At 30.2% G+C, this 20,433-nt stretch overlaps 2 protein-coding genes across 5 annotated transcripts; one reads left to right on the forward strand and one right to left on the reverse strand.

The window, feature by feature from the left end:
- Window positions 1–421: 421 nt before the first annotated feature.
- LOC103580524 (conserved oligomeric Golgi complex subunit 6) lies at window positions 422–6,736 on the reverse strand. 3 transcript variants are annotated; one of them, XM_053738450.1, is made up of 6 exons: window positions 6,602–6,736; window positions 6,343–6,516; window positions 5,430–6,285; window positions 3,567–3,964; window positions 3,160–3,483; window positions 422–3,086 (listed from the first exon to the last, which is right to left on the reverse strand). In XM_053738450.1, the coding sequence occupies exons 2-6, from the start codon at window positions 6,427–6,429 to the stop codon at window positions 2,853–2,855; spliced, it is 1,899 nt and encodes a 632-aa protein (XP_053594425.1). In that variant the 5' UTR covers window positions 6,430–6,516; window positions 6,602–6,736; the 3' UTR covers window positions 422–2,852. The 3 variants fall into 3 exon arrangements, with proteins under 3 accessions (XP_053594425.1, XP_008560525.1, XP_008560524.1); XM_008562303.3 differs by having other exon boundaries at window positions 6,343–6,519; XM_008562302.3 differs by lacking the exon at window positions 6,602–6,736 and having other exon boundaries at window positions 6,343–6,595.
- A 4,737-nt stretch (window positions 6,737–11,473) lies between these two features.
- Window positions 11,474–18,992, forward strand: LOC103580523 (mediator of RNA polymerase II transcription subunit 23). Of its 2 annotated transcripts, XM_053737995.1 has the most exons (4): window positions 11,474–11,829; window positions 11,930–12,021; window positions 12,089–12,333; window positions 15,131–18,992. In XM_053737995.1, the coding sequence occupies exons 2-4, from the start codon at window positions 11,977–11,979 to the stop codon at window positions 18,918–18,920; spliced, it is 4,080 nt and encodes a 1,359-aa protein (XP_053593970.1). In that variant the 5' UTR covers window positions 11,474–11,829; window positions 11,930–11,976; the 3' UTR covers window positions 18,921–18,992. The 2 variants fall into 2 exon arrangements, with proteins under 2 accessions (XP_053593970.1, XP_008560523.1); XM_008562301.3 differs by having other exon boundaries at window positions 11,474–12,021.
- Window positions 18,993–20,433: the final 1,441 nt, after the last annotated feature.

Below are 20,433 nucleotides of genomic sequence, written 5' to 3' on the forward strand. Positions count from 1 at the left end.
ATTATATTTTACTTAACATTGATTAAATTACTCTCCATGTAACATAGATGGTAAATTTTCATTTAAGTAATTTTTCTTAATCAGAGTTAACGGAGGCTTATAACGGGATGTCTAGTACAAAACTCTTCAGATCAATTAAGTAGGGGAAGTTGTTTTGGACTCTTAGTACCACTGATCTGAATAGTACCTACCGTTTGAGGGGAAGAGGATTATTACGGACTTATGATGGGTAGTCGACTGTAAATTAACGAGATTGCGATTCCGGTTAGCATAAAATAGCAATTAATCTGAATATTTTACTACAGAATCTCTCACTAATTAAGCAACAATATATATTTTATAAGAATATAATTTATTTTTTACATCAATATTTGATAATATTTAACAATTAATTAAGTTCAAAATTTATTTAAATTAGACATTGCTAATAAAACTTATTATTGAATTATACTCAATAAAACTTTTATATGTGTTCTTAAAAAATCTTGAAGTCAATATAAAATACTACGTAGATAGGAGTGCAAAACATTAAATAGATATTTGTTCGTGCGTCATATTTTGTAAGTAATAAAAAATTTTTATTTGCATATCTATAGATGCAGATAATGGTACATCAAATGCGTTTACAGGAACATACATTGAAAATTCTGCTCTACTATTTACTTTGTACTTTGTATTTACTTTAACAGGGTGGCCGCAAAGAAATAATGATTTTAAAATTCCCCGATATTTCCTGGTTTTCCAGTAAAGTTTTTCACATTTCTCCCTGATTTATAAATTTTATTCGTATCATTTAGATATTCAAAGTTTTTATTATATTTTCATTTTCAATAATTAAATTTAATAATTAAATCATGCGAGAAACCATAAAAAATGGCAATACAATGAATGAATATTGCCTACTTTTGATTATTCGATGTTAAAAATGTGTAAGGTAAAATAATTAATAAAAAATTTTATGATTCAAATAAATTAAAAATACACTGGTTATAAAAATTAAGGGATACTAAAAAAAATTTAATATTTTTTAGTAATTTTCAACAGTTTGTAACTCAAAGAAAAATGGTTTTACAACAAAAACAAAAAGGCAAACTGTAGGTTCAATTAGTTTTCTGATCTGGTTTTAAAATTATATTATTATCCACTGTTCCGGTACAATTAAAAATCAATTATAATCATCGAGAAAAATTTATTTAAGCTCGAAGACCGTTTTTAAGACGAGCAAAAATTTGTTAAATTTATTTTTCAATAGTTTTCTTGGAATTACTCCGGAACAGCATAGAATAAAAAAATTTAAAGAGCAGATCAGAAAACTAGACACTTGAAACTACAATTTGCTTCTTTTGTTTTTGTCGTACGATCATTTTCCATCGAATTATAACCTGTTGAAAATGATTTGAAAATTGGAAATTTTTTTAAGATCTTTTAATTTTTATAACTCTTATATTATTGAAAATTTTTTAAATTTTGAACTGTCACATTTTCATTCCCGGATACTTTTCGAAATTCCCTGATAATTCCTAATATTCCCGGTTCTTCAGGTTTGTGGCCACCCTGTTTAATGTTATTTGTAAAAAAACAACGTTATACTTTTTACATGGAAATAATTTTTAAATGTGTGTTTGGCATTTTTTACCTTGTTTTTATTAACTCGCTTTTATGTATGTCTTTTCAGGTGGAATTTTGTAATTGATTTTAAAGTAACTTCTCGATGAGCTAGAGACTTTAAATTTGGAACAAAGCTCAAAATTAGATGACGATGAAAGAAAATGAAAAAAAATTTTTTTTAAAATGAGAAGGAGAAGCACTATGAGGAAGAAAAAAAAATGAAAAAAAATCGAATAAAAAATTCATATTTGTTCGTTTGTCTGTTCAGTACGAATTTTTTATAATTAATTTAATAGTATATTGGATACCTAGGCCAGTAAAATAAGAAAAGTCTCAGAGCACATGTAATTGTTGGCCGAGGCTGACAAACACGTGGTCTGAGGCTTTCCTTTTTATTGGCCAAGGTGCGTATACTATTTTTCTGCTCGACGAAGCCGGAAATTTGCAACTTTGATTTGTTTTAATATTTTTAAGTATAAATCTTATAAAAAATGAGTTTGATATATTGGTAGGTAGAAATAGCGATTTTCTATTTCAGATTCGATTAAGTGAAAAGAAACTGAAATAAACTTGAAATTTGTCGCATGTCTCCGCCATTATATTATCCAGGCCTTTAAAATCGATTTCAAAATTTCGCTCACACATTACTAAAAAGCAGAAAATAATTATCGAAATAAAGAAAAATTTTAATATACCACGTTTTTAAAACGAACTAAAAAGTATAAAATAATATTTCTCAATGTCACGAAGATTTAAAACCACATACAAATTCCGAACTTCTTACAGATAGTCCTGAAAATTTATAATTGTGAATTTTGAATAGTTCTGAAAATAGTTGTAAGATTTAAAACGAAAAACGTGGGGCGCAGGCAATATATAACTATAAGAAGTATAGAGAAAAACTGGCATTGAAAAAACTTACAAATCAATCTATATTATTTGCAATGCATTAAAATCGTTAGTTGAACTATTAATGCATCAATTATCTATTGCATGCGCCCCACGTTTTTCGTTTTAAAACTTACAAGAATTTTCATAACTATGAAAAATTCACAATTATGAATTTTCAGGACTATCTGTAAGAAGTTCGGAATTTGTATGTGGTTTTAAATCTTCATGAGATTAAGAAATATTATTTTATACTTTTTAGTTCGTTTTAAAAACGTGGTATATTCAAAATTTTTTTTATTTCGATAATTATTTTTTACAGAGAACCTGTTTTTGTATGAATTGATTGAATAAAATTAATGAGATAAGAGTTTTTCCATAAGCTCATTAGGTGTTTTAACAAATAATTTATCAGGATTTTCATATTGATTTTTAGGATCATGACAAGCTTCATAAAGTTGTTTATAAATAGCTCCTATCACTTGAAAAGAACGTTTTAACACAATAGATCGAGTGTTACAGTTCTTAAGTAAATTTATTTGAGGTAATAGAAACGAATCAGACATAGATAAAAATGATTCTAATTTATTCTGAAACAAAAAGTTTTATGTTTGCTATTAAAATTTAGTCTTCAATTTATTAAGTGAAAAAAATTATACTTACATTGAATTCTTTGACACTGAGAGGATCCATTCCAGGGATAGCGGACAAAGGGCCGTGCTCTTTACCCTGTAGTATTGTATAAATGGGGCCTAAATTTAAATTTGCTACAAGAGAACTTGCGACTTCAGATGTTAAAGTATCTATTTGTGCATCAGATTGGGCCTGCAATCTTTCTAATCGTTGATCCATGTATTCATAAAGTGACAAAGTAGAATGGATTTGATGCAGACAATTTAGTAGGTAGACTGCCATGTCAACTACTGGCAATCTAGCCGCAGTTTCATCAATTTCTTGAAGTAATGGATCAATAATATACGAGACAATCTATAAAAAATATGACCTTTATGTTATTGCTATGGAAATGGTTGATCATGTTAGCGCGCAAAAGCCTTTTAGTTTTAAAATACCTGAATTACATCTTTTTCTCTATCCTCACCAGTAACAATAAGAGCAACAGACAAAATGTCATTAAGTAATCCTAGAAGTTTTAATACAGAAGCAGCAGGTACTAATTCTTGTCCCGGAGGTTCTGGTCGTTCTCCTAAAGCTACTTGTGTTTCTCTTTGTAATTTTGTTATGAAATTTTTTTCATTCAACTCCAATAGTTGATGTAAATCTTTTATTAAAATACTCTCTGGGATAACGTCATTAAAAATTTTAATATAATATCTTATAAGAGCCATAACAGAATAAAAAACACTGGCAGAAGCATCGGCTGCAAGAATATGCTCTATTCGGGATTTTAACGGATGACAAAGACCTTCTGTAATATTTCCCAAAGCAAGTTTCACTTGATCCGAAATATCTTTAAAATAAAGAGTAGAAAAACATTATTGTTATTTGAAAGATAACTTAATTAAATAATACCAGAAGAGTCCTCTTTAATTATCATGTCTGGGACTCTTGGAATTCTCAAAAAATAAAAAATAAACTAAATCCATATGTAAGAGTATGGACATTAGACTGGGCCAAAAAAATTGACTATTTTTTTTTTCTTTCGATACTGTGAAAATATTATACCTGACCAAAAAAAAATTGTTGTGCAAGTTTGAGCCCTTAATATTGATATTAAGAGGTGTATCGTTACGGCTATTCGTTTTTTGACAGAAATTTTATTTTTTACCCAAAACTCGTAAATTATTTATCTGAAAGTTTTTAGCAATGTATGTTCTTAAAGGAAATTGAATTCCCTACAAAAAACCTCTCTTAGTAAATTGACGTAAAACGAGCTGTTTCCTTGTAATCGTGCCTTAAATATTGATTTGTTTTTTAAATTCTTTGTTTCTATTTTGGATTTTTGTAATTACTAGAAATATTAAAATTTTTTCTAGTCAAGATACATAATTTTGAAGGAAATTTAATGCTCTACAAAAAAGGTCTCTTAACAATTTTTGCTAAATTCACTCCTTCAAAAGTTATTCAAGGTTGAAGTTGAGTAAAAACGACTTAAATAACCTGAATAACTTTTTAAGGAGTGAATTTAGCAGAAAATGTTAAGAGACCTTTTTTGTAGAGCATTAAATTTCCTTCAAAAATATGTATCTTGACTAGAAAAAATTTTAATATTTCTAGTAGTTACGAAAAACCAAAATAGAAACAAAGAATTTAAAAAACAAATCAATATTTAAGGCACGATTACAAGGAAACGGCTCGTTTTACGTCAATTTACTAAGAGAGGTTTTTTGTAGGGAATTCAATTTCCTTTAAGAACATACATTGCTAAAAAATTTCAGATAGATAATGTACGAGTTTTGGGTAAAAAATGAAATTTCTGTCAAAAAACGAATAGCCGTAACGATACACCTCTTAATATTAAGGGCTCAAACTTGCACAACAATTTCTTTTGGTCATCAGGAATAATATTTTCACAGTATCGAAAGAAAATAAAAATAGTCGATTTTTTTGGCCCAGTCTAATGGATATCAGAATAGAGAGTTATACTTTAAAAAGACACCAAAGTATGGGTATTATGCCATGATCCTATAAACATTTCTACAAATACCAGATGCATCATACTTAAAATTTAATCAAGTGCTTGATCTAAATGACGGAAAATTTATTAAGTTCACTTAAATAATGTGACTACCACGAACAACATTGAAAAATATTGTTTGTTTTGATCGTTACTCAAGTGAACTTAATAAATTTTCCGTTATTTAGATAAAGTATTTGATTGAATCCGTAAGACTATTCATCTGGTACTTGTCGAAAAATATTTTTAGGATAATGGTATGGCATCCTGAAGTATCTATAAAATTTGTAAAACAAACCAGTTTTATCGCAGGCTTTTAATAAAGTCATAAGATTCTCTTTTTCCATGGGTATTGCTTGATGCAACCAAGCTAACATATCTCCAACATAACGAGTCGGATCATCAGCTCGTAATTCAATAGGATTAGGAGTTCCTCCAGTTGTACTACCAAGTGTTAAAGCATCAATAAATGAACCAACAATGATTGATCTTCGTGCAGTGCAATACTCATCGATTATATACTTGAAAAGGATTGGCCTTTCTTGTAACTTGCTCATAGCTTTTATCAATAATGGAGCGATGTACTCATTTTCTATATGTCGGCATTGATTTTGTGTCCATCTATAAAGTCTTTCGAGGGCTGCTTCTTGCAGCAAAGTCATTCGCTGCATCACATCTAACCCTAGGGTTTGATAACCAGATTGCATAAGAATTCTACAGCTGCTATGAATTGTCTGCAGTCGACTAACGATTGTGAAAAATTTTTCTGTAATCGGTTCTTCTCGAGTTTGCCCATGTAAAATTCCAATTTCATACTTTGTTAACTGGAATGTTTTTATAAATGATTTCGCCACGTCGTGTTGCATCGATAACTTTTTACTTTCATTTTGAAGTTTTGTTGTTTTATCTATCAGGGTTATCGTTTGAGCTTTGGTGCTGTGCAAGCGGTTGGTCATTGACTGAATTGAATTATTCATGGATAAAACATCGCAGTGAATAGCATCCAAAGTCGATTTAACTTCTATGAATGCTGATAGAAATTCATCATTTATAATTAGACTTTTTTTTTCAATGTTACTCCGTAAATTTCGTCTAGTATTCAATGTGTTGTCGGTAAAAAAAGATGATAATTCTTTTAAAGCTTCAAGGGTTTCCTAAAAATAAAATAAAATTTTGTAAGTAATTCATTAAATGGTTTTTTAATTTATTACCTTATCGTTTTCTGGTCTAGATTCAAGTAAATTATTGACGCGTTTTACTGACCAAGTATTTTGGCTTTTTTCGGAATTCAAAGCCATATTTTGTTAAATTATAAATTCTTAAATGATCTAATTAATATTATTAATTAGTCTACTTATATTTTATCGTGCAGTACATATGGGAACCTTCTTTGAAAATCATTAAAATGGGTTATGTTTACAGATAATGATATAATAACAATGCAAATAAAATACTAAAATAGAATCAAACCTTGTTATTAAATGTTTTTTGCTTCTTTAAATAACTTTGGTAACATAACTTTTGATAAATAACATAAATATGACAGTAGAAATTAAACTGAAATTTTTTATGTACGTCATCGAGATGTCAAAAATTTCATTTCAAAATTTCTGAATGGGATTCCGATTTGCCAAACTCTTCCGCTTGAGAGCAGCATAAGAGCGAATTTGGTCAAGCGCGCATTTTTAAATGTCGAATTTAAAAAGACAAAATATTGTTCTAGAGTGATTTAGGAAAAAAAAAACCCAAGAAATTTTCAAATTTACAATCAATTATATGATGTTTGAGATAAATAATATAAATGTCGGACCATAATAAATATACAGTATATTTGTCAGTTAAATATGTGTTTTGGAGTAGCTGCTAGTGTCGCATAATCATCATATCCCTGATTAAAAATACTCATTGAAAAGGATTGAAAAAGATGAGAATTGAATACTTTTGAATACTTTCTATACCCCAACATTTTCATCTGGACATAAAATTAATACTTTTCAATTCTATTGAATCCAAAAATAATATGAGAATTTCTAAACTTCCGAGGAATTGAAAAAGATTCAAAAGAATTGATATTTTTAATTTTTTTGAATACTTTTCAATACCAAAATAATATCACATTTCTGGTCACGTGTAGGATTGAAAAGAATTCAAATGAATTGAAATTTTTTAATCTTTTTCAAACTTTCTCAATACCAAAATAGTTCCATATTTCGGGTTAAAAGTGGGATTGAAAAAGATTCAAGTGAATTGACATTTTTGAATCTTTTTGAATCCTTCCCAATACGAAAATAGTTCGATATTTCGGATCGAGTGCAGAATTGAAAAGAATTAAAATGAATTGAAATTTTTGAATCTTTCTCAATACCAACATAATTCCATATTGGAAGGTATTAAAATGATGAAAGATTGAATTCCTTTCAATACTTTTGAATTCCATTTTAAGAATTACAAAGTATTCAAATGATCAAAATTTCAATTCCATTCAATACTTCCCGAAACCTCCGTATGGATTGAAAAGAATTTAAATAATTTTCAATCCTTTTCAATGAGTATTTTTAATTAGGGATATATTCGATATCAGAGAAATTAAAAAATTATACAGAATATTGGTTAGTGATGTGGTCTTTTTTGTAAAGGAGAAACAACTTTTACTTTTCCCAATGATGAAAAACGTCAGACCCTTTGGGTATAGACTATAAATATAAATTTTCGGTCTTCGAAATCGTCGAGGTTATGTCTCTTAACCATTTGGCGAAGAATGTTATTGTTGAAAAAAATGAAAACTATTACACAAGTCAATAAATAGTTTTAGTTATCTTCTTTTAACTGTGCAACGTTCCACGTAAAATATTTATTGTTATTTGTATCCATATTGTTAGATAAGTTAAAAAATTATTTTTAATGTTAAATTTTTGTGCGTCATCGAATGAGCTATGATGCTGCCCTCTGGGCCTAGCTTGACAAACACGGAACTCCATTTGCCGAGCGTGGCACATTTTCGCCGAGCCATAAATTGTATTAGAGAACTACATTAATTGTGATCATCCCAGAAATTAAAAAAAGGAATATTGTGCCACTTGAAAATGCCTCTACAAAAAGATCGAAACTTTCATATAACCCGTAAACCATGGGAAATACCGGATATAAATCAACTACTCGAATATGCAGACCGTAACGGACACGAGGACCCTGTCACTCTGGATAATGTTTCTTCTGCAGAATTTAGAGGTCACTTCATTGAGTGGAAAGTCGTATTGAAAATTTCAAGTTCAAAGTTATTTCCTGGTGGACTGAGTTTATCATTCATCCCTATGAGCGGAATGGATGACACCTGTAACTTTTACCTGGTTGATATTGACAAAAATCATCTTTACATTAGACTGAGTGACTAAAGTACTTATACTAATCGTGAAGACCCAGATTTTGTTCCTTACCGTTTCCAGAGAACGAAAGAAGAACTGCTTCCAAACAATACCATGACACTGCTCATAGAAGTTTTTTCTTACTGGGATTGAGATCGCTACCCGATGATACCTCGTCCGAAAGGATTACCATCTTCAGAACCAATTGTCGAGGTACCAATTGATTACTTTGAGTTATATAACCATAAAAAAGATTGCGGTGATGTTGTCGTCATAAAGGTGCAGGATATTCCATTTCAAGTACACAAAAATCTTTTAGAAAAAAGGTGTCCTGTATTGTAGAAAGATGTTGTTCGTCATCAACAATCATTCGACAGCAATAGCAATTCTGAATTAACTCTTACGGATATCGATCCAGAGATATTTAAAAGAGTTGTGGAATATATCTATACTGACAAGGTCTGTAACTTAGATGATCATTCAGAGTATTTGCTAAAAGCTGCTGATAAATATAAATTGATAAGACTGAAAAGAATGTGAAAAGTCGCTCGACTTTGAATATCTTAATGGAGCTAACTGCTCCAGAGATTTATGATTTGGCTATCCATTGTCATGCTTCTCTGTTAAGAGACGCTGTCCTGATTACTCGGCCGAATATTGAAAACCCCAATGCACCAAGGCCTACTCCGGTTATGAGATGTTTGAGCAAATACGAACTTGGTATGTTTTTACTCTCTTCGTTGTAGCAAAGCTTATAACTTTTTTTATTCCATTAAAGTATTAGATTTAACCTATTTACTTATTTTAAGTTTTTCAGAAGTAACGCCAGCAGAATAAGTTTCTCTAACGCGGAGAAGATTGTTTTTACATCAACAGAGATCACCTTCATTTGTAACGATAATATTTTTGGTCATGAAAAGATTTATTGTTATGAATTCAATACTGATTAATTGAATTAATTTGTTCGATGAACTTAACTTCTGTTTACGTTTCTTACTTTCGCTACATTCTTCAATAAAAATTCAAATTTACTTCTGGTAACTTATGATCTGAACTTCAATCGAATATATTTAGAAGTATTTATTTGAGTTATTAATCAATGTATGTTATTAAAGTTTACTTATATTGAAAAGATTTGTTTATTTCATAATTCGGCCTAATATAACAAAACTTTGAAGAAATTTTAATTATACAGGTTATTTTATTATTTAGATTAAATGGTATCAGTAGCTTATAAGTATTTTTTTTATACACTATTAAGTGTACCATAGCGTAAAGGAAATATTTCATGTCATTGTTGACTTCATCTTGAACAATCCAGAACAAACGATGAAAAAATGATCTTCTAATAGAAATAATAAAATACACACCAAGAGAGAAAAGTGAGACATTTCGATCCGTTCAGTTGCGATAATATGTTGTAGATTTGCTAGCTAGCAAACGTAAGATATAAGTTATGAATGAGTCAGGTTTCACTCATTATTTCGCACTTTTTTATGCAACATTATGATGTATAAAACTATCAATGGGGATGATGTCAAAATTATCAATTTGGAAAAAATATTTTGAAAAAAAAAAAAAAAAAAAAAAGGAATTAAATAGCGAATTTTTGATTTGATTATTACTGCGCGAATGCATTACAAATTCAGAAACAAGATTTGATAGTTGTTAATGATGAAAAAATCCTAGGTGTCTGCTGGATTCAAACACGGCTCCTCTTGGCTAATAGTCCTGAACGTTGATCACTGGTTTACATCAGGAGAGTTCAAGTCTTGTGCTTTTTTGATGTATTTAGAGTGAAATGCCGGTAAAGACAGAGTTCATAAGTTTTCGTGATGGATTTTTACAAAATTTAAAAAAACTCGATGAAATTATATAAAATTTCATTAAGTTTCATCAAATTTTTTAATTTTCTGTTGCGATGTGAAATTAAAAAAATCTTACATAAAATATTGCGAAACATTAAATAATTTCACAAAATTTTATGGAATTCAATCGATTGAAAAATTGCAATACGAAACTTTACAATCTTAATATCAAAAAAATTCAAACTGTCGTCACATTTTCTTTTTCATCCTCAATGATATTTTCGGTATATCATCTAAAAAAATAAAGTTACTTTTTTTTATGCTCACGCTAATGTTTTAATCTCAAACGTCTGATATCTATTATAGAGTTTATCGATTACTTTGGCCCCAAAAATGTTCGACATTTAATTGTTATTTTTACACATTTTTGAAAATTCATTCTATAATTATTTTATTTTAATAAATTGATACCCTGACGGTTTTAAATCAGCCTGGAATTAGCCTGGAAACACCCTGGGAGTGGAAACACGGTGGAATCACGGTGGATCCAGGGTGGTTACAGGGTGGGTTTGTGCCATTTTATCACCGTGTATACACGGTGGTTACATGGTGTTTCCACGATGGTAACACGGTGTACCCACCCTGATTCCACGGTGTATTCACCGAGATTCCACAGTGTATCCACGGTGATTACGCGGTGTACGTGGAATCACGGTGGGTACACCGTGTAACCACCGTGGAATCACGGTGATTCCATCGTGTTTCCGGGGTGTTTCCAAGGTGAATCAAAACCGCGAGGGTAATAAAAAACGATGACTCGGAAATTACAGCAGCATTGCATAAAATACTGAGTTGTCACTGATGTAAAGATATGATTTGAGAGTGACATCCATATTACGTATAACCGTTACTTTGCTACTGACATAAATGTATGGTTTAAAATTACGTCATTAAGATATACAATAATGACTTTATTTCTACGTAACAATGTGATGTAAATTTGATGTCAAGCGTACGTAACACATAAGTCATAACTGTGACGTCACATAAGAGTCATGCTTACATCAATATGATGCCAAGTTTTTACATTATATCAAAGTCATGTAGAATGTCAGATTGACATCAAATTTACATAAGATGCAGTGACATTTCTATGACCTACGTATGACGTCAAAATAAGGTTATGTGTTCGGGATATATTATCAAAAGTCAGGTTCAAGTCAAATTTTTAAATATTATTTATAAAAAAATAAATATCGTACAAAAGTTAATTTTAATCAAACAATCAAGAACAAACAACGAAAAAATGAATTTTAAAAATGAACTTACCCTCGCTAATTTAAGAAAACCCTAAAGTTCGAGGAAAACGCTATAGTCTTACAATTTCAGTTATATTTATATTATATCAACAAACTACAGTTTTTATATTTTATATACAAATTTGTCATTGTACATATACTCTTATATTATCATTTTGAAAATATTTGATGTATTAAAATAATTTTTTTAAATGGTTTAGCTACTGAAAGTAATTTGTAAAAATTTTCATTTGCAAAAAAAAATATTTTTAAAAACTCATAACAGTATGTAAGATACTTAATTTTTTTTTGTGCGGCAAAATTTTATAGGTTATTAAATTTAAACTTGAGTCCAATTTAAAAACAAATAATTAAAAATGAGTGGAGAATCTCAAATTTCTACAATCGTTAATGATATATTGGTAAATAGATATATTTTTTTAATAATGTAATATTTTTATTAAAAAAAAAAATGTTTTGTTTTAATAGAAAGTCGAAGCAATTGAAGAAGCTTTCAGTTGCGTCTTAGTTCACAATCTTGACAGTGAAACGGAAAAAATAAAAGGATGGCAAGCAGAACTGAGTTCTGCGATGTTGAAATTGCCCGCAGATCAACAAGAACTTGCAGTAAAACAGTTCCTGATTTTAGCTGCTGGGATGACGAATCATAAACGATTGCAACTTTTACTTGGTCTTTTGGAGAATTTAGTTGTCAATAATGTTTTACCAGCAAGGTGATATTATTTTTCAGTACCTAAAAAATCGAGATTACACTGAGAGAAAAAAATTAATATTTTAAAGAAAAAATGCATGATTTAAGTATTCTCGTTGTTTATTTTTTCATTCGATCATGAAGTATCGCTCCTTGTGATTATAACCAGATAATACCTAAAGTTTTGAAGTAGGTATTCATTTATAATCACGTATATATTTATATAACAATATATTGCTTAACCAAATCAAACATTATCTCTCTTATATTAGACCTAAATTATTACAAATACATAAGGTAAATGTCCTAATGCCGGAACGACGAAGGGTATACGACTGATTTTTATCGTTTTAAAAATATTCAAATAAATTATAAACCAAAATAATTTATTACATCATAGAATAGACATTTACCTATTCATAAATAATCAAATTAGTTCATTTTTCTTGAATTTAATATAACTTTAGAAATTAATATAAGAGTGTATAAATTTATACAAGAATCCATGCAGGGAACTATGGGTTTCTAGATATCCATATGGGAAATCCACATAGAAAATTGTGGTATACCTGGATTCTAATATAGGAACTCGGATATATGGATTTTTTTGTAAAAAATTAATACAAAAATCTGTGTTTCTGCATAATTAATTTCTTTAGAATCCGGGGTATCTGAATTTCTATGTCTACCGTCTATCGATACGCGTATAGGAATGAAAAAACATTAATTTTCTATTGGCAAAATACTTTTCAACAATAAATTGATTAATTAATACTTTATATGTCAGTAGTCAATATAGAAACCCATAGTTCCCTACATGGATTCTTGTATAAATTTATACACTCTTATATTAATTTCTAAGGTTTCTTGCACACATTCATACTTTCCTATATGGATCCTAATAGGTTCTCATGCAATTTTAAATGGATTTTTTTGATAGGGTACCTATATACTACTCAGTTAATTTATCTGGATTAGTATATTATTATTTAAAAAAAAAAACTTATTTAAAAATGGTTATGTTTTTAATATGGATGTTTATTTTCATGGATTTTTTTTCTAGTTATGTTTATAATATGTAAGTTTATTTTGCTTAATTTATTAAGGTAAATATCCCAATACCGGAACGACGGAAGGCACACGACTGATTTTTATCGTTTTAAAAATATTCAAATAAATTATAAACCAAAATAATTTATTACATCATAGAATAGACATTTACCTATTCAAAAATAATCAAATTAGTTCATTTTTCTTGAATTTAATATAAAAAAAAAAATTTTTTCTATGACACTCAAAAGACCCAATACCGGAACGCTGAAATAGCCTTATCCCAATACGGGAATTCGGTTGTCCTAATACCGGAACAGTAAATAAAATGAGTTATTTTTGCATTTATACATAGTGAAAATATTAACAATTATTAAATAATATTAATGTAAAACGAGTGTGAATGTAGCAGACATCAGACAACTTTAAAATTATAAATAAATAAGATAAATAATTAAAAAAATAATATTTACAAAAAAAGCACTATTAATTTCAAAATTTTTTGAATTAGCATTTTTTTAAATTTTGTATTATTAATTATTTACTCGATTTATTAATAATTTTAAATTTGTCTGATGTCTGCTATATCACACCCATAATGTAAAATGTATTTAAAATTTTTAAATGATTAAATATTCAATGAAAATAAATATTTTGAACTAAAGAATAGAAACAAAATAAATCATTTGAGGCTATACTATAAAAATAATTTAAAAAAAAAAACTAAAGACAAAAATTTATTTTTTATGATTCAAATTAGAGTTTATCTATATTTGATGTATTTTTTATAACAATTATACATATTGCATTAAATATTAGGGCTCCAGTAATAATTAATATTGTACTTGATTTAGCCAGTCAATAAAACTCACCGTTAATGTCTATCTATAACATTAACATGATTGGCTGTTCCGGTACTGGGCACGGGTTCATTTTGGTGTACCAATAGACGAACAGTAAAATTAATATAATAATACTATTTTTTTCATATTTTTAATATGTTTTCTTGAATTCTATGTCATTCAAGATGCATATACAAAAAAAAATTATTGAAAAGTAATTCTATACATTTTCTATAAGCTTAAGACCATTGACTGATTTCTTAGCAAAATCATTAAAAGACATGAAAAATTCATGAATCCGAGACTATTGCTCTAAGTAACATTTTTTTTTATATTTTGGATATATTCTAAAATTAATTTTATATCCTACTTTGTAACTAAAAGATTAAGGTTTTAAATAAAGAAAGTTTTATTTAATTTCATCGCGTACGAGTTAAAATATAATATAATGATTATCAAATCGTTCCGGTATTGGGACATTTACCTTATCTCTGGTGGTCCTGAATCACGGTGTATTACGGTGAATCACCGAGAACGCTCACGCTGATTTACCATGAGAGTTCACCGTGATGTTACGAATCACAGTGAATTGATGCGAGATCTCACCGCGATGTCGTAGACCCCGGTGATTCCGCGAAAATCACTGTGATAGTATAAAAAAAATACAATACATTATAAAACTCAATAGAGCAGCAGAATTTTACAAAAATTCACCGTGAACCACGGTAAAACTTCATAGTTCGATTATAGAGCATCATCGTTAAAGAAAAAATGGTAAAAAACGGTTTTATTTTCAAAGACAACGGCATACAAAAGTATTTTTGAGCTCGAAGAGCTTAATTACTTGAATTTAATGTTTTTTTCTCTTAGTGTAAGTAATCAAGATTGCGTTAATTTTTAAAATAAAACATATTTTTTTTTCTCCAGAATGGTGTGTGAATCGATTTTGAGCTGCGATAAATTAGTGTATGAGCTCCAAGACTTTTGGGTTGAATGTTTTACTTTGATAAAAAAAATAATTGGTGGAGTAGATTACAAAGGCGTCCGAGAAGTAATGAAAGGTTGTATAGAAAAGGCTCAGACAATTCCAGCAAAATTAAATGCTTCAGTACAGCCACAACTTAAAACTCTCGAACACGTATTTGAAAATATATTTGATAGAAGTGCTTGTCTTTTACCAAGTTATTTTATTGTAACTGAAATTCAAAAAGTATATCCGGAGAATAAAAATTGGCCGCATTGGAAATTAGCAAGACTTATGTCAAGTTTCGTCGAGAGTTTTCGTCCAGTAGCACAAATGGTATCAATAATAGGACATTCAAAAATGCTTCCAGTTGTTGAGCATACAGGATATGCTGACCATTTGATAAATCCCTGGTTATTGGATCCAACATCATTAAAGTTTTCCCTGAAAGGAAATCTTCCTTATGACGCTGAACTGCTGAAACCTCAAACAGATTTACTTCGTTACGTTTTAGAACAGCCTTACAGTCGTGATATGGTTTGTTCAATGCTCGGTCTTCAAAAGCAACACAAACAACGTTGTGTAGCATTGGAAGAACAAATGGTAGAGCTTGTTATTCTTGCAATGGAGAGATCCGAAAATGATACAACACAGTCAACCGAAGGAATTGATGGAACTGTAGCGAATCACTGGGTATGGTTACATCTTTCATCCCAATTAATTTACTTTATTCTCTTTCAATTCGCTTGTTTTCCAAGCATAGTAATGGCAATTCATGAAAAACTCGCTGCAAGAGATTTACGAAAAGGTAGAGATCATTTAATGTGGGTACTACTACAATTCATTTCTGGAAGCATTCAGCGGAATCCTTTGGCTAATTTTTTACCAGTATTGAAACTTTATGATCTTTTATACCCAGAAAAAGAGCCACTTCCTGTACCAGATTTTAATCAAGCTCTTTGTACTCATCAAATGGCTATGACGTGTATATGGATTCACTTATTAAAGAAAGCACAATTAGAGCATGCTAATATTCATCGACCTATTCCTATAGCATTAAAAAATCATCACGAATTTCTTCAACACTTGGTTATGCCGAACTCGTCACTTTGTATGGGACCAGATTATAGAATTGCTCTTCTTTGCAATGCTTACTCTACTTATCAAGAATATTTTAGCAGACCTATGGCTACACTTGTTGACACAGTTTTGGGTACGCAGAAGAGCCAGCCACAGCAACCATTACCAACAAATTTACAGAATAATGCAGCTCTAGCAACAGGACCAATTACTCCTCTATCGATGTCGATTCTTGACTCTCTGACAGTACATTCCAAGATGAGCCTCATTCACAGTATTGTCACTCATGTTATAAAACTAGCACAATCAAAAAGTAACATGCCGTTAGCACCTGCTCTTGTAGAAACTTACAGCAGACTTTTAGTTTATACTGAGATAGAAAGTCTTGGAATCAAAGGATTTATAAGTCAGTTACTTCCTCAAGTATTCAAATCTCACGCTTGGGGAACTTTGTATACACTATTGGAGATGTTCAGCTATAGAATGCATCATATTCAGCCTCATTACAGAGTTCAAATACTTTCTCATCTTCACAGTCTAGCTGCAGTACCTCAGACAAATCAAACTCAATTGCATTTATGTGTTGAAAGTACGGCTTTGAGAATGATAACAGGTTTAGGATCATCTGAAGTTCAGCCTCAACTGTCTAGATTTTTATCTGAACCAAAAACTCTAGTGTCTTCGGAATCAGAAGAACTCAATCGTGCTTTAGTGCTTACTCTTGCCAGGTCAATGCACATCACAAGTACTGGTGCAGATTCTTTGAGTGGAACGTGGTGTAAAGAATTACTAAATACTATCATGCAAAATACTCCTCATTCATGGGCAAACCATACGCTTCAATGCTTTCCTCCAGTGCTAAGTGAATTTTTCCAACAGAATAGTGTTCCTTGGGAGAATAAACAGCAAATAAAAAAAGCGGTTGAAGAAGAATACAGAAATTGGGCATCCATGAGCAATGAAAATGATATAATTGCTCATTTTTCAGTACCAGGTACTCCGCCATTGTTCCTTTGTCTTTTATGGAAAATGATTCTTGAAACGGACAGAATAAGCCCGATTGCTTATAAAATTTTAGAACGAATAGGTGCCAGAGCTTTATCCGCTCATTTACGAAAATTTTGTGATTATTTGGTGTTTGAATTTGCTAATAGTGTTGGAGGAGGACAACATGTCAACAAATGTGTTGATACAATAAATCATATGATTTGGAAATATAATATTGTAACTATTGATCGACTTGTATTGTGTTTAGCCTTAAGAACTCAAGAGGGTAATGAAGCACAAGTTTGTTTTTTCATTATTCAATTATTGTTACTTAAAGCTGCTGAATTTCGTAATCGAGTTCAAGAGTTTGTTAAAGAAAACTCACCGGAGCATTGGAAGCAATCTAATTGGCATGAAAAACATTTAGCGTTCCATCGTAAATTTCCCGAGACTTTTGCGCCAGAAGGAATAATGGATCAAACAAGCGGTGGCCCAAGTCAATACCAAAGTTTACCTGTTTATTTTGGTAACGTTTGTTTGAGATTTTTGCCTGTTTTTGATATTGTTGTACATAAATTCTTGGAGATTCCTCAAGTAAGTAAAAGTTTAGAAATTCTTTTAGATCATTTAGGATGTCTATATAAATTTCACGATCGCCCTGTTACTTATTTATACAATACCCTTCATTATTACGAAAATAAATTGCGCGATCGGCCGTCTTTGAAGCGACGCCTTGTCGCTGCTGTGCTTGGATCGCTGAGAGAAATTAGAGCGCCTACTTGGGCTTTATCTGAACCTTTTTTACATTATATGACACGATCTTCTGATGAAGCTGTTTCTTGGATCCCGGAATTAGATTATTATATTCGTTTAGTCAGAAGAATGGTTGAAACGATGGCAGGAACGCCGCATTTCCCATCAGTTGACTGGAGATTCAACGAATTTCCAAATCCTGCGGCACATGTTCTGTATGTGACATGTGTTGAATTAATGGCAGTTCCTGTTGCGCCAAATCTTGTTGCTGATAGTCTTTTAGATGTCGTAGCCAAAGGATACACTGTTATAGCTCCAAAAGAGATTCATCTGTGGATTAATTGCGTTGGGTTGCTTATGACTGCATTACCTGAATGCTATTGGACTGCTTTTTATGATCGGATCGTTGAAACTGTTAACAGTCCGGGATTAGAAAAGTGGCAGTACAATAATCTTACACCATTTCAAATGTTTAATTTTGATAATACACATAATTGTTTGATGGAAAATAAGTATTCCTATATGTTAGCGATCGCTCATTCAATATGGCATCATGCTGGTGTTGGACAAATAACTACTATGCCGCAACTTATCAAAGAAAAACTCCAACCTGTTGTCAATAGTGAAGAACAATTAATATTTGCTTGTCACTTAATTGGACCTACTTTAGCGCGATTCAATGTAGAACGACCGCGTTGTATAGTCGAACTATCAGTAAGTTTATACGAAATGTTAGAACAAGTCGATAAAATTCAAACTACCCTCAAATATATGGATCCAGTTTGTGATCTTCTTTATCATATTAAATATATGTTCGTTGGAGATATGATGAAAACTGACGTAGAGTGTATTATTCGAAGACTTAGACCAGCATTGCAAATGAGGCTTAGGTTTATTGCTCATTTAAGTATCGATGAAATTAACTCCAATTAATTATGTATCATATAGATTTAGTTTTTTTAATAAATTTGTATTAAACGTAAACTAAGAAAATTTTATTTAATGTTTTCGTACTCTATTTTAATTCAAATTCATTGTTAAGTTGATAAATAATTTCAATTGTAATAAATTAAAAATATTAAATTATATATATATTTTTATTGTATTTTAATTTTTTTTCTACAAGTGATTGAAATGAGTTTTGACTCACAAGGAAGGTATCCCAAGTGTCCCTCTCCGATTTCGATGAAATTGAGATATGTTATTCTCCGTCGAAATCTAAGGGACAAATATTTTTTTTTAGCTGCGGAAAATCAATTAGGGGGTGAATCCACCCCTCAAAGTTTAGGCTTCAAAGGAGTGTTTTTCAAGTTTCGCAAACTTGCAGTTTGAATAATCGAATGGGATTAATGGCATCATTTTTGGGGTGATAAATAATAAAAAGTACCATTGGTGTTATAATAAAAAAATAAATAGAACAAAAGTTATAAGGGTTGAAATTCACAAAACTTTTATTTAAGAAAAACTATCCAATGGATTTTAACAAAACAAGCGGTGATCGAAAGAGGAAAAAAAAGGAGAGGATACGTTTTTTTGGGTTTTTCCGAAAAATTGAGTTTAGGAGGTGAACAACCTCTAAGTCCACCCTGTTTAGAAAATTGTATAGAATCCAATAGTTTCTTATAAATTCACATAGACATTTTATAAGAATGAATAAGTTCTATGAGAAGTGCTATAGTTAAGTATAGGGCCTTATACCGTGGTTATAAGAATCTATCGGATTTTTTAAGTAGGGCATCTACATTGAACAATGAGAAAACATCAATATTTTTATTAGAGTTGGTTTTAATTAATCGAGAATTATTTTTTCATACATTTTTAGCAGCGAGGACTTAATAATATTATTTTTTTATATTTTACTTATCTTGTTATTTTTAATTCTACATGAAAAATATGCCAAGTGGTTACCTCAGATTTTGCTACCGCTTAAATATGTTATTCTACATAAAATTCTAAAAGACTAGAACTTCAAAAGAGTAGTAGTAGTAGTAGTAGTAGGGGAGCTTGAGAGGGTTTAATTGGGAGTTACTCGAGCATCGTGGGGACCTTTTGGTTTGTGAAGCTTAGATGCTATAATAAATTAAGCAATTTATTAAAAAAATTTTTTTTTACTTCTGTTATTACTAATGCATTAAAACAAACGTCAGAAAAAAAGTTACTAGTTTTCTTTGATTTGCGACCATGAAACGTTTTTATCGTCTCCTGAAAAATTTTCCAAATGTGGATACGATGTATTAGAATGGCAGTATCGATATATTATCCGAATTAGTTTTATTCAATGAATAAAGAGATAGTTGGAGAATTGTGAAAATATATAATTGATTCGGTTTATTTTAATGTTAAGATATTCTTAGCAATAGCTTCAAGAGGATGAGAATGAAGTTATGTTTCGATTAGCCTGACTACACTGGATAATTCTATATTTCAGACTGACTTCTCCTGATTG

The sequence above is a fragment of the Microplitis demolitor genome, chromosome 4 (genome assembly GCF_026212275.2).
Source record: "Microplitis demolitor isolate Queensland-Clemson2020A chromosome 4, iyMicDemo2.1a, whole genome shotgun sequence".
NCBI lineage: Eukaryota > Metazoa > Arthropoda > Insecta > Hymenoptera > Braconidae > Microplitis > Microplitis demolitor.